The sequence below is a fragment of the Hypomesus transpacificus genome, chromosome 21 (assembly GCF_021917145.1).
Source record: "Hypomesus transpacificus isolate Combined female chromosome 21, fHypTra1, whole genome shotgun sequence".
Lineage (NCBI taxonomy): Eukaryota > Metazoa > Chordata > Actinopteri > Osmeriformes > Osmeridae > Hypomesus > Hypomesus transpacificus.
Window position 1 is genome coordinate 5,924,269 of NC_061080.1, and position 27,497 is coordinate 5,951,765.

At 40.9% G+C, this 27,497-nt stretch overlaps 1 protein-coding gene across 2 annotated transcripts; it reads right to left on the bottom strand.

Annotated features, from left to right (window-relative positions):
• Nucleotides 1-926: 926 nt before the first annotated feature.
• Nucleotides 927-26,986, bottom strand: si:ch73-173h19.3 (uncharacterized protein LOC563864 homolog). Of its 2 annotated transcripts, XM_047043811.1 has the most exons (9): nt 26,848-26,983; nt 26,130-26,220; nt 25,019-25,064; nt 24,582-24,905; nt 10,960-11,079; nt 10,648-10,767; nt 8,771-8,894; nt 8,053-8,245; nt 927-2,485 (listed from the first exon to the last, which is right to left on the bottom strand). In XM_047043811.1, the coding sequence occupies exons 2-9, from the start codon at nt 26,208-26,210 to the stop codon at nt 2,324-2,326; spliced, it is 1,170 nt and encodes a 389-aa protein (XP_046899767.1). In that variant the 5' UTR covers nt 26,211-26,220; nt 26,848-26,983; the 3' UTR covers nt 927-2,323. The 2 variants fall into 2 exon arrangements, with proteins under 2 accessions (XP_046899767.1, XP_046899766.1); XM_047043810.1 differs by lacking the exon at nt 26,130-26,220 and having other exon boundaries at nt 26,848-26,986.
• Nucleotides 26,987-27,497: the final 511 nt, after the last annotated feature.

Genomic DNA, 27,497 nt, shown 5'->3' on the forward strand with positions numbered 1-27,497 from the left:
GTAGGCTATTAGCGTCTGAATCTGCAATGTCCAGCAGCCATTGAGTCAGATCGCGAAAAAAAAATTACGTTTTTTTTTAAAGTGTTTCAAAGTTCGATTAGCCGATTTTCAGACTTTTTAGTCGAGTCTTTGTCGACCAAAGAAAATCTTAGTCGGGGACAGCCCTAGTCCACGTCTGTATATGTTATTAGACAAAGAGTTGCTGTCTTTGTTTAGTAGTGATAGATAGGAAACATTTTAACAAACAAGGAAGTGTAATGTATCTTTTATCTGTAAATGTCAAGTTTTTGGACATATATATTCTTACATACTGTGTGTTGCATTTACTATACAGGGCTTACTTATTTTCTATATGCAGCATGTACTTTATTTGGTTAGGCTGAAAGAAACATCAGGCACGTATATGAATTGGCTGTTTTTGCACAGATAAACATAACATTTGTTTGATTCGTTTTTTCAGGACAGAAAAAAGACATTCAACTTAACATTAAAGCCTGACCAGATACATGCTATTATATTGTCATTTTAATGTGTGTACCTTGAATACCTTCAGAGTATGTAACATGCTTGCAGTTACTCCTAGACTTGCTTACTCCTGGACATCCTGCTAAAAGAGCAGATCAATATTACTTTATTGTTACATTGACAACTTCGATGAGGTATTGCAAGTACTTCAGTAACGTACTTCAGTTGCACTGTATAGTCTGATGATGCATCATTTGGTCACCAATTTGGTTTAATTTACTTTCAATTAACAAGCATAGTGTACATCAGATTGATGGCCGAAGAAAGTTAGTTGCACTGACTGGAAAGTCAGGGAAGTAATTTACTGGCGCACACAAATATGTTAAGCAACAGCTCCCCTGCATACAGTACATTAGAACACAGCACTGCCAAGGATTTCCTGAAAATAAAACAATTTTGAGTCGAGGCATGACTGCTTTATTCCCATTGGACAGAAGTTGCTGAGCAACACTCGAATGGATTCAAAAACATTCAATTTTTTTATTACTTTGAAACTTCACATCTCAAGCATTTCACAATTCTCAAACAGAGCCAAAAACAAGAAAAAACTAAACCAAATTGACTACTTAAAGAACATTTATTTTTGTAATGTTATCGTTAGTCAGTGATGTGCTAAATCAAATCCCTACTCTAGTATTTTCTGTACACGTGTGTTGGTTTTCACTTCAAGCAAAAACACAAATTTCAAGTACAAATATCACCCGATTTCAACTCAGATAATCCATCAAAGCAAATGTACACATAGGACAGTTCAAATGAAAACATGCTCACATAGGTTACCTCAAGGGTCAAGAAGTTAAGAAGTATGAACAGACATGTATGATATCTCTACTAGATACAAGCCCGAGCTTTGGGCCTGCAGAGACTCAACTATGGCCCCAGCACTTACACATCTAACACGTCTCAGCCCAGCATTTACCCATCCAAAATCTAAATACAGACCTTGGTCCAAAAGGAGATTAGAATTGGATTGGCTAAACCTCTAGTTTACCCACGTCATCACTCTTGGCTCAGAGGTAACCATTTATGTGTGTGTGGGGGGGGGGGTTGTGGAACCAAGCACAATATTGCCAACACTTGAGACACTTCATTGTTTTTAGAGATGCCTAAATCTACAACACTGAACACACATGTACAATTACCCATTCTAATAAATGTTGACAAATTTGTAAAAGATTATTTGGTAAATCTACAAAAAGCACTTAGCAGACTATTATTCTCAAACTCCCACATTATTGCTGCACAATCACCTGTATTTTGCATTAGCTTACAGGTGTTACCCGCTAGAACATCTTATGGTAGCCATACGCCTCCCTGTGATACGTCAGAGTATCTCCAAAAAGTAGTCATACATCACACAATTCTTCTAACGTTTTTAACCACAAGGGGCAAAAAGAGCCCGAATTTTCCAACAAATCAAAAAAATAACACTTTTACAAAGGTAAATCAGAATCAAGACCAGGAATGATGAGTTTATCCTTGTGTAAGTATTAGGGGTTAATAGGGGTTGCTATAAAAAAATATGTTTCTGTGTTTGGTTACACTGTAAGTGTTCTGTTGGAAAATACAAACAGATAATTCGCCAATTAATAGTAAATCAAAAGGTTTATCAACATTGATATCTTTAGAAAGCTAAGAAAAAGCAATACAAAAGATTGTTTTACAATTATTTAGCTGTGCTCTAATAATTTAGTCATGATAAGGTGATTTTATTGAGATTCAGCCCTTTCTATTTTGATCTTGATCTGTAGAGTAAGCTGACATATCAGTAGGCTACTTAATGAATACTGAAAACGTCTTAGAAAGCATAGGGTCCAACGATGATGGTAAGCCGCAGTAGAGAACTGGAGCGGTAGTTAAGCACGTTGTTCTGGGTGACCATCTCCAGATCTACAACGTGCTCCCTTGGAGCAGTCAGAGGCTTTGTCATCACTAGCATGGCACTGACGTTGTTGGAGCGCTGGAGTGTTGAGGGTAAGAGAAGTAGTATGTTAGTTATAAAACAACTGTACAGACAAATACAGGGACATACTAGTCTCGGGATGCATCTTTCTAGTGTACAATGACTAAATGCTCTACTAAATACATATTTTCAATGAACGTTTAAAAAATGTAATAGTTTCTTTATCTATTTTCCATTTTGAAACGTTTGTCTGAAAATTACCCAGTAGGTAACACTTTATTTAAGACAGACAGACAAACAGAGATTCCTAGAATTATTATATATTGGGTGTGCTTGCCTTTGGCAAGTGAATAACCTTTGTTCTCTCTCATTGGGGTGTGCTTGCCTTCGGCGAGCACAAACCATTGTAATCTCACATATATATTATTATTATTATTATTATTGTTTCTCTTCACACCCCTAAAACTCAGTCAATATTTGGACTACATAGCCAACCTAGGTGTCAAAAGTTTCGTCTTGGTAGCGATTGAGTTGCTTGTATTGGGATTTACGTTCCGTTGCACGGTTTAGGTAGACATTAAGAATTTGTGGCGAAAGGTGAAGCTAATGGTGGCTAACTTGCTAGCCACAGTCACTGACGTCACTAACGTCACGAAAGCTCGCGTGACTATCTCTAGCAGAACATTAGTTTAGTAGCTTGTTAACTTATGGGAGATGGCTAAGCTAACTGCTTTACTGCAAGGCAGCTGCAGAAACGCCACAAGCAAAGAGGCCTGGGTGATAACTATTTGCTCATTTTACTTTGTGATATGACACACAGTTGTAATGTGTAATGTACAATATAAGCTAATATTATTAAGGAAGTACATCTACTTTCGGAAACAGTCTACTATTTCACTGAAGCATTAGCATCATGACATTAGCCTCTGTTGCCCGGGAAACACATACTACAGCTGTCTATGATGCATCTGTTTTCAATCGTTAAAATAAACATTCCTCACACGGATATATTATGACAATAGATTACAAGTAAACGATTTGTGGGTGAAATTATCATTACCAGTGGTTTCAAACCAGTATAGCTTACGACACTGCAACGCTGTAGCCTAGTCTACTAACGCTAGCTAAAAAAAACATCTCCACAGCTGTTTACAGTAGGAATTCAAACAGCGGCACATCCATTGCCACAACCTAAACTTTGTCAATCGGTTCATGAAAATAATTCATTTCAGCCTAGACCGTACAACAGATGTAACGTTAAATCGAATTCAACAAACGCAATCGCTACAGTACCAAGACGAACAGTCTAGTACGTAGTACAATCTACCGGGGCAGCTTCTCCACACAGGGCTTATTGCATTCTGCCTTGTTACTGACAATGATCGCTACCACTGACATTTTTATGAATGCAGGATTTCCCCCTAAATAAATGTCAAGCTTATTTACGTTTTGGGGGGCATATTTTCAGTTAGCAGATGGTACTATTTGAATCGCGATTCCATCTGAGATAGCTACTGCTGGTACAGTACAGTAACGTTTTTTTAAAGAAGCTTATGAATCAATGCAATGAGTAGGCTACTAATGCCTGAAAATATCACGAGAAGGGAAAAACTTACAATGATGTTTAAATCATAGAGATTAGGTCATTTTTTACACCGGTATATTTAGCCAATTTAAAACCTGCATGTAATAGCCTAATGTGTCACATTAAAGAGTTGTCTTAATAACAAATAGCCAGCTAGACCATATACTAGACGCCCAGCAGAAGTTTGTAGCCATATAAGGCCTATCTATATATATATATATACATAGGCTACTTGATTTGGCTGCAAGATTCGCTGATTTTGGGTGTCCAAGATATGAAGGATCCTGATCTGTAGCAACAGTCTAGCCATGTAGCTAGCCTTCTCCGGGAAGAGTGGATTTTCGAAGTCTGGAAGAGAAATTTAGGCTAGTGCTACTTGCCCCACTGCACTGGACAAGTTATTAAAACTCATATAAAATGAAATGGGCTCATTAGGCTACGTCTATCGATTTTATTTGACCGAATTCTGCATCAGTAAAACACCAGACGTGGCTTTGTCCCAAGATCTCTACAGACCGGCTAATTCAATCAAGCAGCGCTGCAAGACCCAGTGAAATGTATATCCTAGCTAGCGGTTTAGGCTGAAATGAAGTATTTTCATGAACAGACCGTTTTGACATTGACAAAGTTGAGGCTGTGGCAATGAAGTTAAGTAACAACTTTGTTGCAGGAGCATTCTTTGTCTACGTTGCGAGCTAACAGTGTCTGGTAGGCTTCTTCACTATAAATAAGGATGTCGCTATAAATAATGATGTTAAACCGAGACCATAAGCCCTCAAAGAAAATGTAAGGTCAAAGAAACAAAAGAAAGGTTTGAGGTTACTCAAAAATTATCAATACAATAGGCTAATGTAATAATACAACTCCTAAATCCTTTTCTAACTAGACTCCTCTATCTTGCATAATGAAACATAACGTTTTTTAAGTAGTCTAATCAATAAGCCTGCGCTTGCCATCATTACTCAAATGATGCCATTCAGGGCGGTAAAATTACAAAGTAGGACGCAAGTGTCTCAGAAATAATAGAGAGCTATTTGTCTTCTAGGCCAACCAATGGGAATATTGTGAATAAAAACAACACAGACACAGGGAGCAAATAAACAGGCAGATGTTAGCCTTGCATTGTTTGAAAAAGAAGAAGCGGGAAGCCAGCTAGTATATAATAGGCAGATGTTGGATCATATCACACCATGGAAAACCAAAGTCGTCCCCACGTCTGGATCGTTGGCAGCTCGTTGATCTACTGGCTTGCGCGGCACGCTGAGGAGGTCGGACTGTACCCCGACCTTGCACTGGAGTGCCATATTGAATGGGTAGGGGTGAGGGGCATGAGGTGGGCAGACCTTGTGCCTAAGCTCCGTGAGAAGCGTGGCATGCTTCCCAGCCCGAACATAATGGTGCTCCACGTCGGGGGAAACGACCTCAGCCAAGTGACCGGGCTGGACCTGACGAGGCGGATGAAGCGAGACCTGGGGGCCATCATGGAGATGTTCCCAAACACTCTGCTGGTGTCTTTGGATATCCTGGAACGCTGCGTCTGGAGGTATCAGAGGAGCACCAGCGCTTCTGGTATCGACAGGGCAAGACGTCGAGTCAACGCAGCGAGACACCAGGAGACTATGGGCAGCTGGGGCAGCCGCAAGCACACCCTCACAATTTCCCCAGAAATTGTATGCTCTCTAGTTTATATTTATTCTTTATTTTTATTTTTTTCCCCCACCCCTAAGGATCCCTCAACATTTGGTCTACATAGACAACATCGGTGTCAAAAGGTTTGTCTTGTTAGCGATTGTGTTGCTTGTATTTTTATTTATGTTCCGTTGCACGGTTTAAGAGGTTACAAAGTTTTTGTGTCAAAAAGTGCCTTGTGTGCACCACGGGACCTCAGTGCTAACGTCACGTCACTGACCTCAGTGTCCTAACGTCACAATGTCAGCACACGTCACAACGTCAGCAACGACGCATTTCTAGTAAGACAGACAGCGCCCTCAGCATTAGAACTGTAGCTATAAGTCTACATTTACATTTAGCAGACGCTCTTATCCAGAGCGACTTACAGTAAGTACAGGGACATTCCCCCGAGGTAATTAGGGTGAAGTGCCTTGCCCAAGGATACAACATCATGTGGTACGGCGGGGAATCAATCCGGAAACCTTCTGATTACTAGCCCGACTCCCTCACCCGACTCCCTCACCGCTCAGCCATCTGACTCCCCAGTCTAGGAAAGACTAGGGAGTCTAGGAAAGTTAAGGCTACTTTTCGCTCGGAACCTACGAACATGTCTTTATCTGTTAGACAAGTGGGTTCCCCTTCGTTCTTTTGGTGAGCAGTCTCACGAGCCCTACTTTCCCTAGCGTCATGGAGCCGACCAGCTAAATTGTTATTTAGCACTGGCGTTGCTACCTGCATATACCTATCTCTACAGCTGGCAGCTGTGCTCTGTTTTTCTCCTGGATTCAGACCTAGCCCCGGTAAATTGTAGAGCTAGCTAACTAGTCGAAGGGCGTACAAAAATAGAAAAAAAAGAGTGTTGATATTCACATCCTGGAAACATACCCATCTGCAGCCGACGCAAGCACACCACACAATTTCCCCAGAAATTGTACCCGCTCTAGTTTCTCTAATGAAGCCAGGAATCTCTGTGTGTGTGTGTGTGTCTATGTAACTGAGTTTCCAACGGTTATCTCAAGAACCGGGCACTCTGCAAAGTTCAAAACTTCCCAACAGAGTGCGGTGCCGCGATAGACAACAGCATTTTGACCTTTTTGAAAATAATCCCATCTTTCATATGCCTCCACGGGCATAATGGAAACTCATCTCAGCCCCTTCACTGTAATTGGTCCTCTGGTCATCCCTCGCACCATACGCTTCACTAGCGCGTGAACGAGGAGGGTGTACCGGAGGCTTTATGACAAATTCTGTGAATTTTGTTTTGTTAATTAACTAATGTGATTAACAAAGGCATTCGCAATTAAATGAAACTAAGTGCTTAACGCACCAGAGATCATAGTAAGGAAAATAGGGAAATTCTGTTTATTTAGAAGCAAATTCACTTTTAAAACCGATAATCAGCTGCTTTCAAAGGGGTTGGCTGTCTAGCTAACAGAACGACAATATAAAGTGGATACACTTTCAGAATAGATCAGTGAATGTTGTTACATAAATTAAAACCTCTTAGCGATCCTGTCAGATAAAATAAACGCCTAAAAGAGGCATATCCAAAGTCAATTGAAAGCTGTTCTTGAATCATTTGGAGTACATGTATGATTGTGGTGACACTCTGAAGTTATTTCCCGTTTTGTCAGGACCCCTTTAAGTCCTACTGGTTTTGCGTAATAGAAGCTTGAACACAATTAAATTGAAAGTTTTTATTTTCGCCTAGATTGTGTTTTGAAAACAGAGGCCTGAGAAGCCTAGAGGTGGTAGGTATTAGCTGGAAGACAAAATTGGACCACAGCATGAAGCCTTACCTAATTCAAGTCAAAAGTTAAATATAATACCACAATATATTCATATTTGACAGATGATTTTCAGTACATCTAGGCGTTTTCTTTTGGAGACTCCAAGTAATTCCAGGAATCTGTGTGTGTGTGTCCCCAATTTTATCACTATGCACCATCTATAGTTCAAGTCATCTGTATTTGTGTGTTTCACTGACATCTTAATAACCGACTGCATAATGTACTAGCTAGTTCGAAATCTCTCGCCATTGCAAGCTTGCTAGGTAACTGACTAGATATCAACCATGATATATTGTAATGCATATTTACACTATGCATTACACTTTGCAGTTCCACTCAATTTAAAGCAATAGCACTTCTTTTAATTATGGTATACTGTGTGTAGGTTGATATTCAATTCATAATAAAGTTGTAACAAACTAGTTTGTATAAATATGTGGCAAAGGATTGTATGCTATTCAACTTGTGGAATAAAGCATTTATGAAAGAATGTGTGATAAAATGTGCAGAACGTTTCACTTTAATGAATGCAGACAGTGCTACATGACCACTTGAATAATTTGGTATTATTTTCTCACCCTGAGGAAGAATTCTCCTCCCTCGTTGCCAGATTTGATCCTGAAGGTATTGTGCATGTTGGGGTAGACGCTGGTGGCCTGGATCTGGAAGATGTCTGCTGGCACGGAGCGCTCTGAGGTGATGCTCATGTATTTGTACACAATGGATGGTGGAAGTCCTCGGCAGATGGATGGTGACTGGCAGCTGCAACGACTGCATACATAGAGCCATTATAGTTTTTGACCACATAGTGGATGTGGTAGTGATAGGTTGGATTGTCTTTTTGCAGGTGAAAATGGGAAACATACCAGAGCAAGCTAATGGTAATAATCTACGATGGTGGGTACATTTGTTTCCCTGGATGCACAAAAAGGTAATAGAGCCAATTGATCAATGGGCCTTAAAGTTGTACTACTAACCTTAACCATACTTGTTACCCTACCCATACAATGTCCATAAACATTTCCATTAGTTGTATAGAATTACACAGAATTTTAACTTTGAAATTGTTCATCTACAACTCACACTTCAACTGCAGGATCTTGCATAAAAATCTGTTGTTCTTTGTAATCAAAGGGGAGTGGCCGCAAAGGGTTATTGGGGTAGGTGCAACTCTTCACTACTCACGTAATCCTAATATGTTGAAAGACCATAATTGACAATTACATCCAACCTGAAAACAATCTCAAAAAAGTGTTTCAGCCCAGCAGTCTTCCAAAACGTTTCTTTTATTCTTACCCTTCTCCCGTCTGCATGTAAGGTTCATGGCAGGGGTTTCTAGGGTAGCACCGGAAGCCTCCAAAGTAGTTCCAGCACATCTCATCTTCTCTGCAGTTATGTCCTGTATCACACTCGTTTATGTCTGCCCATGAAGAGAACATGTCAACAATTTCACATCCTTAATCTCAAAACGTTGGTGTTTATATACAGTTGAAACCAGAAGTTTACATACACTGTGCAAAAAGACACATTACACTTTTTTTCCCCTCACTGTCTGAAGTTAAATCAGACTAAACCTCTCCTGTTCCAGGTCCGTTAGGATTACCAAAATTATTTAACTTGCTAAATGTCACAATAATGGGAATATTTCATTACTTTCTTCAAGGTCGAAAGTTTACATACAGTTCCTTAGTATTTAGTAGCATTGCCTTTGAACTGCATGACTTGGGTCAAACGTTTTCGGTATCCTTCCACAAGCTTCTTACAGTACTCTGCTGGAATTCTGGCCCATTCCTCCTGACAGAACTGGTGTAACTGAGTCAGGTTTGTTGGCCGCCTCGCTTGCACACGCCTTTTCAGATCTGCCCACAAATTTTCGATGGGATTCAGGTCAGGGATTTGTGATGGCCACTCCAAGACATTGACTTTGTTGTCCTCAAGCCACTTTTTAACTATTTTGGCAGTATGCTTAGGGTCATTGTCCATTTGGAAGACCCATTTTAGGTTCCTGGCTGATGTCCTGAGATTGTTGCCTTAATATTTCCAGATAATGTTCTTTCTTCATGATGCCGTCTATTTTATGAAGAGCTCCAGTTCCTGCTGCAGCAAAACAGCCCCACAACATGATGCTGCCACCTCCATGCTTCACAGTTGGGATGGTGTTTTCAGGTCTACAAGCTTCCCCCTTTCTCCTCCAAATGTAATAGTGATCATTATGGCCAAACAGCTCCACTTTAGTTTCCTCAGACCACAGGACATGTCTCCAGAAGTTAAGGTCTTTGTCTTGGTGTATTTTTGCTAACTGTAATCTCGCTTTTTTATGTTTCTTTAGGAGTAATGGCTTCCTTCTTGCTGAATAGCCTTTCAGCCCATGTCGGTGCAGGACTTGTTTTACTGTGGATAATGACACTTTCTTACCAGCTTCAGCCATCATCTTCATAGGGTCTTTAGCTTTTGTTTTGGGGTTGATTTGCACATGTTGGACCAAAACACGTTCATCTCTGAGACATAGAGCCCGTCTCCTTCCTGAGCGGTGTGATGGCTGGACATTCCCATGTTTGTACTTGCGTAAAATTGTTTGCACAGATGAACGTGGCACCTTCAAGCATCTGGAAATTGCACCCAAGGATGAACCAGACTTGTGGAGCTCCACGATTCTCTCCCTGATTTCTTGGCTGATTTCTGACTTTCCCATGATTTCAAACAATTTCACAGTGTTTGAGGTGTGGCCTTAAAATACATCCCCAGGTGTGCCTTCAATTAACTCACATGTTGTCAGTTAACCTGTCAAGAGCTTCAAAAGCCATGACATCATCATCTGGGCTTGCCCACATTGTTTAAAGACATAGTACTTTTGGTGTATGTAAACTTTTGACCTTAAAGAAAGTAATGAAAAATTCTCTAAAATATTCTCTTTCTCATTATTGTGACATTTAGCAAGTTAAATAATTTTGGTAATACTAACGGACCTGAAACAGGAGAGGTTTAGTCAGATTTAACTTCAGACAGTGAGAAAAAAAGTGTAATGTGTCTTTTTGCACAGTGTATGTAAACTTCTGGTTTCAACTGTATATTAAAATCATTGCATCACTGAGATTCACTGCTGGTGTTGCAAGATTGGTTGGTTGGGCTTGGTTGAGATTTAAGTATTGTGCTTGTTGCAACAGGCCCAGTACCTTGGCATACTCGGGTGCCTTGGAGCTGGTATCCATCAGGACAGGCACAGATATACCCTCCAGGCTGGTTTACACACTGCCACTGGCACATGTAGCTGGAGAAAGCACACTCATCGATATCTATTCACAGACAAACATTTAGGGAATTAACTTAAAGGCCTGTATGCGATATACACATCATACATATTTAAGTCCAATTTGTAGTCCAAGTACCAAGTGACACATTTCTACTGCATCTATACTTTGAGATACACCCCATGCTCTAACCAGATAATACAAATTCTACATGTAAAGTTACACCACACTCATTACCTTGACATGATACTTGGTCTGACACTAACTCATAGCCTTGTTCACACTGGCAGATAAAGGAGCCCATGATATTGTAGCACTGGTGCTGGCATGGATTGCTATCCTCACACTCGTTGACATCTGCAAAGCATTGAGAGCAACCACATTAGCTGGATGCAAAGACTCGCAAAGTCTCTGGGATTACAATGCTTTGAAACTGAATGGTATTTTGCACTATAGTTTGATTACAATCTTGAAATGTAAAGACAAATATTCTACATTAACATCTAGAATATATAAACAGTTTTATGTTACCAATTTGTGTGATAGGTTGCATCAAAATAGCCATCCAGACCACCAACATCAGGGAGTCAGGTGGCTGAGCGGCAGTGGCGACTGCTGGTCTTTTAAATGGGGGAAGCTCATTTTCGGCCTACATCATATATATATTTTCCATTTATTTTGCTTGTTCACTGGCTAGTTCACCCCTTCAACACTAGACTAGCCAAGGCTACTGTATGAATGAATGAACAACCTATCTAATGAAACAATATTAAAAATATTAAACTTGAAGTGAATGTGGGAATTAAGTTAAACTGAAACAAGTTATGTGGTGTATAATTGTATGAAAAAAAATTCGCCAAGCAAATACAAAGAAATAGGTGGTCGCAGTTTGTCTTTCAACAAGTTGCAAAATCTATGGCGTGAAATTAGTGCCAGGAGAGCGAGCCCCATAGAGCTCTGTAAAAACGATTTGTAACTTGCAAAAAAGATTTGTGTACTTGCAAAAACGATTTGTAACTTGCAAAAAAAAATTGTGTACTTGTAAAAAAAAGTTTTGTGTCTCCGTAGAAGAAGGCGGGAACACTGCTCCCAAAACCATCTAAGCCAATCAAATATAGCAATTTCTGTGTCTAGTATCATTGGACATTTTCGTCTGTCTATCACACAAAGAACGTCAGCGAATAAGAACAAAACTAGAATGCTAATGATTTCATTTGGTAACGTTTAGTAGTTTAAAACATCCATGGGCATGTATCTTTAATGCAACATTTAAAGATTATTCAGTTAACACACTCTTAATAGTATAAACTAATGGATAAGGGTCGTAGTAAGTTGAATCGTTTTTTAATGAAAATATGTATACGGATATTTAACTAGACAACCAGACCATGTTGTGTCAGTCCCTGAAGATGCCTGGAAACTATGACAATTATGCCATGTTCAGCTTGTCACCGGAGTCCTGCATATCAACAAACAAGGTTTTGGTCTCGTCTAAGGCCAGGAATACACCAGGCTTGTTCAATTTGCATTATATATTGTCTAGACAAATGTACCATTTCATAGAACGTTTTGTTATTGTACAAGGTTTTATTCACAAATTCAGCAGGCAGAATTGTGTGTCCAATGAAAAATTTTCACATTTTTGACATAACAACTGGGTCAACCTTTAAATACTTTTCATGTTATTTACATTATATTGTCCTCCACAAGCATTCACTACATGTTACCTTTCTGAAAATCCTCCGTTGCAATGAGGAATTAAATGCTGCGCTACAGCTACTGAGCAGGTACACATTTGAACAGCAGGTGGCGTAGTTCTGCCAATTTAGTGGAATTTAATCTGAACCCAGATAACTATGGCTGTTTATCAATCCGAAGAGCGCTAAGAACGTAAGTACAATCTTTTGAAGAACGTTCTTGCGAGAATGGTCTTGCAAGTCCGCAAGGACTTCTGGGAAATCAGAAGCGTTCTCGCTGGCCAAGTCACCATCCGATGCATCCTCGATTAAAGAGGCGGATCAGGAACATTTCCGGGTATTTTTCTCGTTCTTGGTGACTTGTGTTCTTTGGAAAGGAACCGTACTTGGTCTACGAAGGATGACGTCCAACGAGTTCGCAAGAACACAAGAACGGAAAAAAACGTGGATTGATAAACGGCCTATGTTACACTGGCAGTAAATAATACATTTAGAATGAAAACCACTATATTTTGCGCCAGTGTCCTGCCATTTAACTGCACATTGTCCAACTAATGGTAGGTTTAATGACTGTCTAATTAAATATCCGCATACATATTTACATAAAAAACTATTAAACTTACTACGACCTAGGTCATGTGTGATAGACGAAAATGTCCAATGATACTAGACACAGAAATGGCTATATTTGATTGGCTTGGATGCTTTTGGGAGCAGTGTTCCCGCCTTCTTCTACAGAGACACAAAACCTTTTTTTAAGAGTACACAACTCTTTTTTGCAAGTTACAAATCGTATTTGCAAGTATACAAATCTTTTTTGCAAGTACACAAATCTTTTTTGCAAGTTACGAATCGTTTTTACAGAGCTCGCTCGGCACTAATTTCACGCCATAAAAATCTGCGATGGGACTGAGCTTGAATAGCTTCGGTGACTTTTTATAGTACAAAATCGCTAATCCAAGCCAGTCGCGGAGCCAAAGGGGTGGCTGGGGTGGCACTGGACCCCCCTGATATCGGACTGGCCACCCCAGGTGCCACCCCAAAATGTAATTCGCTATCCCTGGCAATTGGATGCTGATTGACATTTAATTTTTCTTGTTAAAAGAAGTGTTTCTTTTGACATCTGTTAGTGCATTTTTTCAATCAAGGATATTTTCCCAGTTTACCAGTCAGTCACAAATCACTACGCCAGCATCTGATACAGCGCCAGCGATGGAAAACAAGAGCATCATATTACAGTTATCGTTTTAAGGTTTATCATTTGGGTTGAGGCTTCCTGAGCAAAATGTTAAGAAAGTTGAGTTGCTGGGCCGCAGAGCCATAGAAAAAGATGCATATTGGCAATTTGGTTCCATAACAGATTCAGATGAGAGAAATGTCTGTTTTTGTTTAGCACTTAGCACTACCTTAATAGGCCTAGCAAACAGCGCAGTTCTTACTGTGGTGTAATTGATTCAATTTCGTTTTTTTCATTTTCATTTATACAGCACACTTTTAAAACAACAACAGCATCATTTAGCCATTTGAAATCTATTGTAATTACTTGACTAGGTCAGAAAGGAACAATTGTCCAGGCATAAGATGAAGTTCCCGAATTGACGTTTATTATTGTAACCACATAGCCTGGTCCTAACCAGACCCTCGTACATTTAATTTGTACAGAGGGTCTGGGATCGCTCCATTGACAAGCGTTAACTTCCTTGAAACTATTGGATCTGCCCAGAGCCACTCTGATCTGCCATAACCAATCGCTAGCGTTCGCCTTAGCCAACTCCTTCACCACTACTGTAACGGAGCTAGCTGCCGTTGCTGGAAAATCAAACTTTTCCCAAACCCCGTGGGGAGGAGGGCCAGCCACAACATCATGGCCACCAACAAAACTCAGCAAGGAATGTTCTTGCTCCGGCTTTACCTTATGGATAATTGGCAGCGTTGCCACAACCGCAGAATAGCTTCGCTCGCATCTTTCTCCGCCGCCATTACTGAACTACTCAAACTAGTGCACGACATTAACGTCATCGTTCTCAGCCACTCCCTCTGTTCGCTGATTGGACCTACAAAAAATGTGTTTCTGAAAACCGACTTCAAAGTCAAACTCCCAGACCTAGTACAGAAGCAAAATCCAAATTGAGCGGAAGTACGTAGGAGGGCAGAGCCAGGCTAGTAACCACATGGTACACAGGCACAATAAGCCAAACAGCTGTTTGGCCCTAGCCCACGCTTAATAAAAGAAAGGTAGCCCACAAAACAAAAGCAACCGTCTCTTGTGAAACCCAGACGTAACAGAAAGAACAAACGCTAAGCCCAACCCCCCTTCATACCCCTTTTCCAACCACCAGGATGCCCGGCATCCGAACATTCTGGGCATTCCCGTGATTAGCAGACAGAAGGTTGATTGGCATGTCGGACCCCGAGAACACTACTGGTAAACAACCAACTAACAGCCTAACATAACACACGTCTTTCGGTGTGGGTCGCTACACTATTTTTGTACTTTAACTGCTAAGATTCCTTGATGAGATGCCTTATCAATTTATTAACGTTACAAAAGATTAACGCTGCAGTCAGATAGCTACCCTGTTTGCTATTGTATATGCCTGTTCGAAATACGTATTTCAGAGTAGGGCTAGCCATGATCTAGTAGTTGATTGAAGATAATAATGGGAATATGTTTAAGATTGAGATTGGACTCAAATGTGGGTAATTGGATGTGAAAGCCTACATGTTATTTTTGCTTAGTGTTCACTTCACTTTTCTTGTTTTGATGGCTGTGGTACAGTGGCCCTGAAGTGCAAAACACACCCCCTAATATGAGTACATTCCCCAAATGAACCCCCCCCCCCCCCCCCCCCGGATAGAGTCAACGCCCACCAAATCGGATGACTTGTTCACTTGTTCATTAACTCTGAATGGAAAGCTGATTGGATGCAGTAGGCTAAGAAATTGATCGACAGAAATACAAAATACAATAGCCTGAAAGAGTTACGTGCACCAGGACATTTATTTGGGTATTGAAGCATGTAGCATAGGCTACCTATGCAAAAGCATAAATTGCGTGTTAAACGTAAACAACGATAGCCAAACAACTAGTCCACGTAACTGTCATTATCATGAAATTGATCGTTTTGGTTGGAAGGAAAGAGGAAACATTTGTGTTAACAATTCAGAGTCATGACTCTACTCTTTATTTCAATAAGGGTCATTCCTATGAAATAATCTTAGATATGCTGTTAACGTTTCACGATATTAAAATAATTAGCCTATGCGCACGCTAAAAACGCAGTTGAAGGAAGCAGGTCTTCAGAAGAAAAAAATAATAGTCCACTACAGAAGAACGAAATGCCACAATGACAGAGTAACGTGGACCAATATAATTGTTTGGCTCTCTTTGATTTTTACATTTAACACGCAATACTTTTGCATACGTAGCCTACTATTTGCTACATTCTTTGATAGCCAAACAAATGTCTTGGTGCATAACTCTCTGTCAGGCTATTGCATTTTGTACATCTGTCGATCAAGTGTAGGTAACCCAGATTATACAGTGTATTCATGAAAACAGTTTGTGAGTAACCTCTACTATAGTGTGTGTAAGAAAGAAATGAGTTGCAATTCAGATGTAGAGACAGTCTATTCATAGTAAATGTATAATTTGATAAAGATAACCCTAGTGGACCATACTAGGCCACACTGAAGAACTCAGGCTTAAGTGAATTTTAATTTATATTTCTCATCAGCAATCATATGAATAATTTACACTGCTTAGCTGCCAGGCTAAGGTTACACACACATTTTCAGTCTTGGTCTGTGGACCCCCTGAAGTAGCCCTGGCCACCCCTTGGCCACCCCATATATAAAAGTCTGGTTCCGCCACTGAGCACTGGTCCTCTCCAAGTTGGACTACTGCAACTCGCTGCTCGCTGGTCTCCCAGCATGTGCAACCCGCCCTCTTCAGAGGATTCAGAACGCAGCGGCCCGCCTGGTTTACAATCTACCCAGACGCTCCCATGTTACCCCGCTCCACATCTCTGTCCACTAACTACCCATCAACGCCCGTATCAGATTCAAGACCCTGGTACTGACCTTCCGACCAGTGAACGGGACTGCACCCGACTACATCAAGTCTCTCCTGCAGCCCAAAGGCCAATTTATACTTCTGCGTTTTTACGGACACGCACACGGGGAACGCCCTCTCCGTCAAGGAACTCCCTCTCCGTGCCCTCTCCGAGCCCCTCGGAGAGCTTTATGTGCACCCCCTGATTGACTACAGGCCGATTTATACTTCTCCGACTCCGTTACGGACAGACCCACGCACGGAGTCGGACGGATTGGTTGAATTTATACTACTCCGACGGCTCTGCGTGCTGAAAGCAATTCACAGCCAGAACAGTAGACTGCGCTGCACTGCGATGACCTAGGTTATCGAAAAGTCAGAGCAAATTTACAAATGAGCCGTTTCATCAATAAAATAAGCAGATTTTTAGCAACTACACTGCCCATTTCTCGTTACATTTTAATTCAGATGCTGATTTACATGTACTGTTTAACTGAAATATGAATTGTAAAAACTTACAACAATGGCGGTCAAAGGATTCTGTTTTTCTTGTTGGTCACGGCAACCCCGCCCCTGACGCAAGCGGTTCTTAATACGGACCAATCACAGCCAAGGGGTATCCGTAAAATGACGGACTGACGGACGGATAGTCAGGAAAATCAGGAAGTGCACGTAGAGCTCTCCGAGGGGCTCGGAGAGGGCACGGAGAGGGAGTTCCTTGACGGAGAGGGCGTTCCCCGTGTGTGTGTCCGTAAAAACGCAGAAGTATAAGTTGGCCTTATCCAGTGTTGGGGTAGTTACTCAGAAAAAGTAACTAGTTACAAGTTACTAGTTACTTCTGAAAATTGTAACTAGATTACCTTACTAGTTACTGCTTTTGAAAAGTAACTTCACTACTAGTTACTTTACTTTCAAATTTTTTAAGCAAATGTCAAAATTTACCGCAAAGATACATGGACAAACATCATGGCCCTTTCATCACTTTATTTTTCAATTAAGCAATAAGGTACGAGAGGCAGTACTTTATCGTCAATAATGTACGGGTTCCAGGGTGTTGTTAGGCCCTATGCGCAGCGGACACATAGTGTATTGTAATTGTAAACATGTAAAACAAAATGGCATATAAAACTCAGCCATTCACTTTAACGAATATTAAGCCTGTCCACACTATCTGACCAAAGAAACATGCCTCACTTTAAAATCTCATTGAGTTGACAGCAGTTGAAAGACACCTCTCGCCTGGACATAAAGTGCATTTTACTGTAATATTATTGTCCTTTCGAGCAACAAAGTTAAAATAATGAGAATATCGCCACTGGCTGAACCCTCCTGTCTCTCATCCATTTTCCCGCTTCCCTCCTTCTACGCCAACCTAGTATCATGTGATACTGGGTTGTCATTATGTGCGTTCGGCAGCCGGCGGCTGACTTGAAACAGTGAATTCTGGTTAGACTTTTTGTCCGACTTGAGACGGTGCCGAGGATACGTCACTGTGACGTCGCCATCCCCAAGTACCGTGAGATCGATTCGAGAACTGCCGGCTGTGTAGCCGAGCGCATTTTCTCAAGAGCAACTGCACGGGTTCAAGTGACGACACAGCTATTTCATGATTGGCCAGACTCACACACGACAACTTTGAAGCGTGTTTTGTAATATTCGGACATCTTCAGTTTTACCAACGCTCAGAAAAGTTTAATTGAATAAAAAATGTGTTGAAGAAAGGGTTTTAGTCAGCCTATTCACTAACGGAAGGACTAAGTTAAATTATAAAGTAAAGTAAGCAAATAGCGCTTGATCGGCCATGACTGACATCAACGCAGCAAACCACGAGAAGCTGGAATGTCCGACTTCACAGAGCCGTTTTCAACTCCTCCCCGACTGCAAGTGGCTACTCTCGCCGGTCGTTTCATGCAGCCGCAGTCCATGTCGAACGCACCTAATAGACTTAATGCAACGCAGGCGTCGTCTGCAGTCGCCTGCAGCCCGGCTGACTTGATGCAGCCAATGGCATTCTCAGATTCAAGGCAGCCGCCTGCAGCCGGCTGTGGCGCTGCATGAAGTCAGCCCATGTAGAACGCGCCTAATGTCTACGCACCAGCAGCTACGTCACTTAAATCACTCAAATCGGTCTCTGTGGCAATGGTGCCCAGACAAGCAAGCACACAGGCAAGCATGCAAGCGCCACTAAAAGAGAACTTTTCGGACCGGCAAAAATGGCTTGGGTAACGCAGAAAAGCGCGTTCCTGAGGTCTAGTAAAGTAGTGTAGTTACCAATATTTTGAGTGTAATGCGTTACTTTACTTCGTTACCATAATAGTAATATCGTTACTGTAATCCGTTACTTTGTAACTCGTTACCCCCAACACTGGCCTTATCCATCCGTCAGTCCGTGTGTAAAAGTCTCAAAAAATAAGTAAATGTGCCATTAGGAAATAAAAGTCCCATGAAATAAATAAATGTTGTCTTTACAAAAACGTCATTTTGAAATAAATAAATGTATTTATTGATGTCAGTAAATAGATTCAGCTATATAATTATATAATGCTATATTTGAATATTTATAGCCATCTATCATTTATTAGATCGGAGGGTAGCCTACAGTGCAGATTTTGATGACGTAAAGCATCGGCAATACAGCAATGGTAGATAGCCACTCAACTTAGAAACATGGGGAAATGAAAGTTCAATTACAAATGGCTTGAAAAGAACTAGTATTCTTGGTTAAGGTTTGTGCCTGGAAAAGCTTATAAAGTGAACTGCGTGTCGGAAAAATGTCAAATTTGGGACAATGGGGATCAGAGCGATGGAATCGCAAGTGCAGAGCAAAAAACACAGAGACTTCGGACACGTCAGCCGAGTGCACCAGCTGGGCGTAAAAAAGTTGGTCTTAACTCCTACATCGGTCTTAGCTACGTTCGACTTTGTGATTTGAATTTACACCGAGTGCACCAAGCTTGACAGAACACGGTCGTAGCTACGCCTGGTTTTAAGATGCGTGTCCTTGTGAAAATGCGAAAGAGTCGATCGTTGCCAAGCAACACATTTAAGAGCCTATCCAAAGCGCACTTAGATACCCTATCCCCCGTCAAAACAAGTCATGGATTTTTTTTTTAAGAAAGAAAAGTGTGTTTATTTGGAAAGATGACTGTATATTTCCACTTTTGATTTGTATTTCCATTGTAAGTTTGGTCTTAAATTTCATTTAGAAGTGGTATTAAAAGGTCTTAAAAAGTCTTACATTTAACTTGTTTATACAGACACCCTCTAATATATGTAGCTTATTCTGAACTAACTTGTCTTCGATATGAACGTGTTCTAACACATTTAAAATGTTTACATTTACATGTATTCATTTAGCAGCCGCTTTTATCCAAAGCGACTTCCAAGAGAGAGCTTTACAAAGTGCATAGGTCACTGATGATAACAACAAGATAGCCCCAAAACATTGCGGGAAGCCAAAACGTGAAGCACATACTGTGAACAACCAAAAATAAGTACCAAAGGCAAGAACCATAAGAGCATGTAGTTAAGCAAGTTACAATTAAACAACATGAATCGCTATAAGTGCAAGTGTATCTGTAGAAAAGCAAGTAACAGTAAAAAATGAGATAAAATAAAATATTTTGCAGCGAGTACAACCGTTTAAATCAGTTACCACTAACTAACAAGAGCAACCAGTCTCTAAGCAAGAGTCATTGTGATCCTTGAGGAAACTAGCATTGGGTCCAGCAAACCATTCTTAAGTACCGTTGCACTCCCGGAACAAGTGTGTCTTGAGCCTTTTCTTGAAGGTGGAGAGACAGTCAGTGTCTCTGATGTAAGTGGGGAGTTGATTCCACCACTGGGGGGCCAGGCAATGTCAACACAATAGTAAATAGTTGACCATGAATCTTTTTTAATGTTAGGGGAAGCTGAGCTCCCCTTGCAGTCTTAAAGAAATCGCCACTGCTGAGCAGTTAAGGAATTGTCCTTGGGCAAAGCATTTCACCCTACTTGCCCAAGTACTTGCCCACCCTACATGTCCCTGTACTTACTGTAAGTCGCTCTGGATAAGAGCGTCTGCTAAATGTAAATGGAAGTGAGTTTTATGATTTTCTCTGAAAGTGCTTGATTACATAAATCATGTCCCTCATTGTCTGCTGCACTCCCTTTTTGCACAATTATGTCACATTGGAAAAAATAGACTAGGTATTGGGTACCTTCAAATTCACTGTTTCTTAGAAATTATTTTGTGATCTGGCCAACAGGCTGGGTCTCGGAGTGTATCGGCCGCGTGAAGTAATCCATTGCTTAGTGCAGCCCAACATGGCAACCAATGTGTGAATGTGTATTTCTCTGGAACGACTCATCCAAACAACTTCACACTCAACTCTGCACGTCCTTGGGTTCTGAGCAATACACCTGCCGAATTTCACTCACGTCTGCTACATGACTAAATGTAATGTAAACAGGGCCATTGCTAGGAATTCTGGGCCCCCTGAAAGAATATTGGTGTGTAGGCTGTCCCCACTCAGTCGACTAGTCGATTTTCTGGTCGATATGTTCTTGGTCGACTAAGATTATTTTAGTCAAGCTGCCATATGGCAGTGTGAGACCTGATTCCCGCTTGCTGAATTTGCTGAATTAACAAAATGTTCGACAGAAATTGTAGATTATATTATTTAAGACAAATAAACCAACTCTAAAAATATATAATTTAAAAGAAAAGGTGTTACTGTTTTCCCTTTCGTTAATCTGCGCTTTGTTTTGGTTTGGTATTTTGCACACGGCACAAGCAGAATTGGCTGCCGAACTACAAACTCTGCCATAGACTACTTTGTCGGTGTTATTAGTCAAAATGGCAAAGAAATCTTTGGTATGGCAGCATTTCATTAAAGTACATTTACAAAGTACCGGGTCACTCGAAAAACGTTGAATGCAAACTCTGCCAACAACGGTTTATTTTTCATTGTTCAACGTCGAATATGATGTAGCCTACTACCTGAAAAACGCAAGTTGAACTAGCCCTACTTCGCTCATGCTAACGCGCTGGGTTGAAAAATGAATTATTATAAGAATCACATCCAAATCGAATGACATTATCTTCTCCAGGCAAGACAACAAAATCTTCCTCAGTTGCACCGTTCCCCACTCAGCTTCTACGTAAGTTTGCATGCTGCAAGTTTAGGAAGTGATAAGCACGCTCTGATGATTTGCATGTTAAACAAAAATATTTTTTATTTGAAGTACATTGCAAGAGATACTAAATACCATCGGCATTCGGTTACAACACGACTGGTGATACGAGTTATTATTATTATTAGTAGGCTATTAGCGGCTGAATATGCAATGTCCAGCAGCCATTGAGTCAGATCGGGAAAATGTTAGTAGGTTTTTTGAAAAAAAAGTGTTTCAAATTTAGATTAGTCGATTTTCAGACGTTTTAGTCGAGTTTTGGTCGACCAAAGAAAATCTTAGTCGGGGACAGCCCTATTGGTGTGGGCCCCCGCCATAGCCGCGGGAACATATTTTATCAGGGGGGTGCTGGGAGGGGGTGGCTTAATGTTGCGGGGCGGCAGGGACGGACTTGGAGTAAAAATAGGCCGTAGACTCAAAGATCGGCCCACCAGAACCGGCCCCCTTATACGCCACCACAGCTGCCCTGCTAATGCACATTCTAGTGTGGAACACTGACAGTGTTCCTTAGCATCCCCTTCTCCTGGGTGGTCTACAGTCTTAGCCAGGTTGGTTAAAACACTATTTACAAAGTGCTAAAAATAGGGGCACTCGCTCAGTTTCGTATACAGTGCCTCGGATGTGTTACACGTGTGAGAGAGAGAACAATGAATCCATCCAAAGCTTGGCTCAGAAAAAAAGCTGCAGGAAGTTGAGCTCAGCAGCGGTCTGCCTGATGTAACCCATTTGTGACACGGGCTATAACCACGATGTGAAAATGATGTCATACTGGAGGCTTGAAGTCTGTGTAAACATATCTAACCCCCCCCTCCCCCCCACACACACACACACAGTGATACACATCATTTCCAGTTAACAAAGCCCGGGTGACCCTGCTTTTGGCTGGTGGCAGCGAGGAATAGTACAGCACTAGCTAATGGTCAAAGCTGGCATCCACTTATCCATACAAGAGGGAAAATATGATGATGGCTTCCCATTCCGCTTTTTCCAGGAGATCACTTTAGATTGCTGTTATACATGTCGACAGAGGTAACCAATAGGCACAATATGCACACTTCTATGATCCCAGCTACAAAGCGGACACAACACCTTCATATATATTGTACTGTGTACTATTTTCCTCATATACAATTCATATGTTTAAGATTGATGTAGTACATCTCTGTTACCTCCTGGGAAATAAAATCACACAAGGGGTATATTTTTTTAACTTAATTACTGTGGGTGCATTAGATCTGAGTGATGTCATGGAAACCATTGAACAATTCAAAAAGAGTACTTGCATAATGTGTGTCAGACAAGCAGTCAGGCAAGCAACATTACGTTTCCTTCAAATTATTTTAAGAAAATTGTTGCTTTTAGGAACTGTCAGAATCTGTCAGTGAAACCTATACTATTCTGTACAAGGCACAATGAGTGAAAATCGTAACTGTGCTCTGTACTGTCTAACACTATGAACATACTCCCAAAAGCCCCCAAATGTTTCCAACAAAAGATGAAAAACTCCCCTATGAAGGGGTGCCTTCACGAGACAGTGGTCTGACCAAGAGCATTTTATTCCACCTTGGTGTCAGAATGATTAACCACATGACAACAACTGTGAGAGCCCCATTCAAATTTGTAAACATGGAGATGTGAGAAATGACCGGTTCACAAGTTTTTTGAAAAACCAGCCTGCCTTTGTCCTGAGTAAGCACCAAGAAGAATAAAGACAGTAAACATAGATCTTAACCTTTGAAGTCTGAGATCAAATAAGAGACCTAACTACTAAAGACTATGGCCCAGTTTCCCAGACATGGATTAAGCCTAGACTTTTCTCTTATTTTTTTTCTCTTACTTTAGGACTAGGCTTAATCCATGTCTTGGAAACTGAACCTATAAATTTAGAGTGTATTTTGAATCTTAACTATATTGGTTACACATTCTTGTACATTTTCTTGTTTTATAAACTTAACAACCTAGCAACAACCTAACTTGACAACCTAGCAAGTCATATAACAGTCACTTTCAACTTAAAAGTACCATTTATTAACAATTGAGATATTGTTAACTTTGTTAAGTCTAATTTGATCAGTAATGTTCAACATTAGTTTCATTTGGCATTACTATGCTCTTGAAGGCAAACGCACAATCAAGAATCAAATAAAGCATGGTTTATTTAAGGTATCTTGCTGGAAGGAGTACATTATCAGATGACTCATTTCCAATACTTGGAACTCAAGATGTGCTTCCCAACTGATGTGATATCAGATAAAATAATGACTGTTTTGAAATAAGTATTTTTTGCAAGACTCTTCAAGAAACTGCCTACTATGCGAAACGTCTGTTACCTCTCAATAACGTTGTGCACTGAACACCACTAAAATTAATAATTGTTGTTTATCTCTTGAGACATCCCTGTTTACTTTGTTCGGCTTATTATGTCACCAGAAATTATTGTAGCAGACTATTACATGCACACTGTACATCTGTAGCACTTTACTGGGTGTACTCACACTTACTTTGCATACGATCTAGTTTGAGCAGTTCATACATTATAAAAGACACATTTAAAGGAATTAAGTGTTGTATCGCAAGTCTAGGCCTATCTGTTGTTGCCAAACACAACTCCCAAGTATAGGATAGCCCTTCTTATAAGTGATACAATAATGAAGGGAAGGGAAAAAGCATGGTTTTGGAATGTGTTGTTGGCTACTATGTTTTTCTGTCCCTCAGCTCAGCTTGGCTGTCACCCCATGTCAACTGAATGGTTTATGTAACTGCAATTGTTTGCTTCCCTTGCCAAGATTCGGCGTGTTGCAACTTGACCAACAGAGCAGAGTAGACGCACACTTTTACAAACGCGCTCACACGCAAGAACCACAATCCCACACACCGACACTCACACATTCAATGTATAGGCCTACATTGTATAGTTCACAGCACAGTCTTACCTCTGCAGTAATTGGTCTCATCAGCCGTGAAGCCCATAGAACATTGCACTGGTGGAGAGAGAGCAGCGCCGGCTCCAACACTGTATCCAGTGCCCCCTCGGCTTCCGCTACCAATCGGTATGACCCTCTGAATTGGTAAGGCTGGAGCCTCCACAGGAGGCGACGGCAGGTCGCGCACGTCATCCATCGCAGCCGCAGGATCATCCTCTCCATTGCTGACGATGATCTGGGCATTCTGGGGCAGGCAGAAGTACCCACCAAAGTGGTTGATGCATCTCATGCCACCTTTGCAGGCGTCAGGCACTGTCACGCACTCGTTGATGTCTGAGAGTTAAGAGTCTGTCATCAGCGTCTTCCGCAAAGGCAATGGTAAAACGCTACCATGTGAGCCGGAAGCCACATGTTCACTGGAGGTATAAAAAAACGGATGGCCTTACCTTTGCATTCTTGTCGTTCAACATCAAACTCATAGCCATCGGTGCACTAATGCCAGAAAAAGATTGTTAGGTATCTAGCATTTATTATACTTATTTATTATGGTGCAGAATGGCAGAACCCTAGATTGATTCACTGATTGACAAATTGAACATCTATGACCCTTAATTACAAAACTGATTAAGCATAGCAGTCAGTATAGGACCATAAAGACAACAAACCTCAACTTCAGGTCAGTATAATCATGAAGTAAAACAAAAGGAAAAACGGTCCCCGAACATAACATTGGCCTACTGAATTGTGAAAATGTTAGGTTACTGAGTGGGTGCATTACACCACATTTGTTATTCTGCTCTGTGGCTCTGTTTCCCGACTGGTGGATAACAGGAAATCAGACAGACAAGCCATTAACAACCTGGAGAACACCTGTGTTTTCACTTATCCCCCCAAAACAATGTGTTTAGTCTGTCGCCATCCAGGGAGGAATGTCTCTGCGCCTGTTCGCCGACCATCTGACTCATGAGGCTAGACCAGAGAGGCAAGCTCCGGCCCGGCCTCAGCATGGGCTCGAGGCTCCAGTCTCATATGATTAACCTCCATAACTCATCATCAGCTCCGACAACAACATCAAGTTACAACTGCCGACTACTGATAAGTGCATCCTGGATTGGTGGAAACTCTTCGTATAAGTATTGCCACTTGCTTGTCACCATTCAAATACTTTATACTGTAATTAGTGTAAATTGTTATCATTTGGAACTCAGAATAGCAGTTGTAAAGTCTGTTTGCTTTTTTTTATTGTTTGTCAAGTCATAGAAAGAATGGTGTCTTTTAATGGAGTGTTTTTGTCTAATTCTGATGGCAAAACAGTTATCCTTTATAGAAAAAATAATGCACCCTTTTTGTTAATCTAGTATCTATAATCTAGAATCTAGTCTCTCCATTAATCTCTCCATTTATCCATTCATCCACCCATCAATCACACTTACTTCTCCATTTACTTATCATCAATCAATTTCTCCAGTAATTATTTAACAACTCACTCAATCCTCATTCATTCATTTTAGAGGCATTGTAAGCCAGTGCATGGTAGATGTTGTGACAGCCACTTGCCGTGTATGTGACAGGTTCTTCAACCTCCTGGGACACAGCAATGTCGATGACAACACTCAAACACAAATACATCCACAGCATTTTGTTATCCCTTCAGATAAAGACAAACGGACAAATATGAGGTGAATAGAATGGAGTCCAAGGAAGGATGAACATACCTTAACCATTTCTTGGACCATGGAAGTACAAAACTTAACACATCATTTTCAAAAGTGGCATAACATTTAGGTACATTTTGGTCTGACTCGTGAACAATAAAACAACTTCAATTAAGCTCCATCCAGTGTGCAACTCATATTTAGACGGATATAATTAGGTTATCAGGAGAGAAAAGGTTTGCATGTAGCCTACACACGTCTATGACATAAGCCCATATTTTCATTGGCACGATTTGACCCCCCTTAGCCACACAGAATTATCCCAGATAAATATATTTTCTCTGACGCGCATGCCCATTCCATGTTGGTTGTTCGTTAAAGTATTACTTTACAAATGGTAAAGTGATAACACATCCTTGTTATCACTTGTAGGTTGTCACTGTCTGCAAATGATGCCGCACAATATCAAGTAGCCTGATAATAGGTGAGAGGTTACCAATGTATTGACCAGTTTATGCTGCGCTATAAATCTGGGAAATAGCATATCCATCAAATCTATATGGCTTTTCAATATAGTTTGAAGCCAACTGTGCGCAATGAATATCGTAATTAAGTCTTACCTCGGAAATGCTACCAGTTGCTTGCAAATTGCTTATCCTCAGGAGTAACCTGACAACAGCTACAGTAACGTAAAAGCTAACAACTAGCTTTGATAAGTGTGACTTCTGCATAAATGTCTATCGGTGAAAAAAATGGATAGAGGTGGTTCTCTAAGCACGTCAACATCCGAGGGAATTTTGCAATGTCAAAGTACAGATGAAACGTTTTTGACGCCCTCTACTGGTTATCCGACATGTGGCACCACAACATAAAACGTGCCAGACAAACATGGGCCGTGTTTCCCAGATTCGTTAAGAAGCTCTTAAGCGCTAAGACCTTCTCAGCAGCGCTCTTAAGAGCGCTGTGAAAGAAGGACGTGTTTCCCAGAGTCGTTCTTAGCTTAAGAAGATCTTTCACTAAGAAGGAAATGTAAGATCAGCCTGACCCACTCTTAAGAGCCTTCTTAGCGACCAAACGCTCACTGCAGCCGCGTCATGGAAAGTTATATCTGACACAAAGGAATACTAAAACCATGTGTGATGATAAATGTGCGCCCACGGCTGCAGAACACTGACGCAAGAAAAATAATAGCATAAGAAGAAAAATAACGATATAAAAATAAATAATTGCCCATGTGTTCCTGTAGCTACATAAATAAAATGAATCATTC

What these genes read in the sequence shown, in the direction of transcription:
- si:ch73-173h19.3 (XM_047043810.1), bottom strand. Translation starts at nt 26,958, where the DNA reads ATGCAGAAGTCACACTTATCAAAGCTAGTTGTTAGCTTTTACGTTACT. An exon ending in TGAGACCAATTACTGCAGAG is followed by an intron (nt 11,080 to 24,581) that starts GTAAGACTGTGC and finishes AATGCTTTGCAG; the next exon opens with ATGTCAACGAGTGTGAGGAT. An exon ending in GAGGAGAATTCTTCCTCAGG is followed by an intron (nt 2,486 to 8,052) that starts GTGAGAAAATAA and finishes TCAACACTCCAG; the next exon opens with CGCTCCAACAACGTCAGTGC.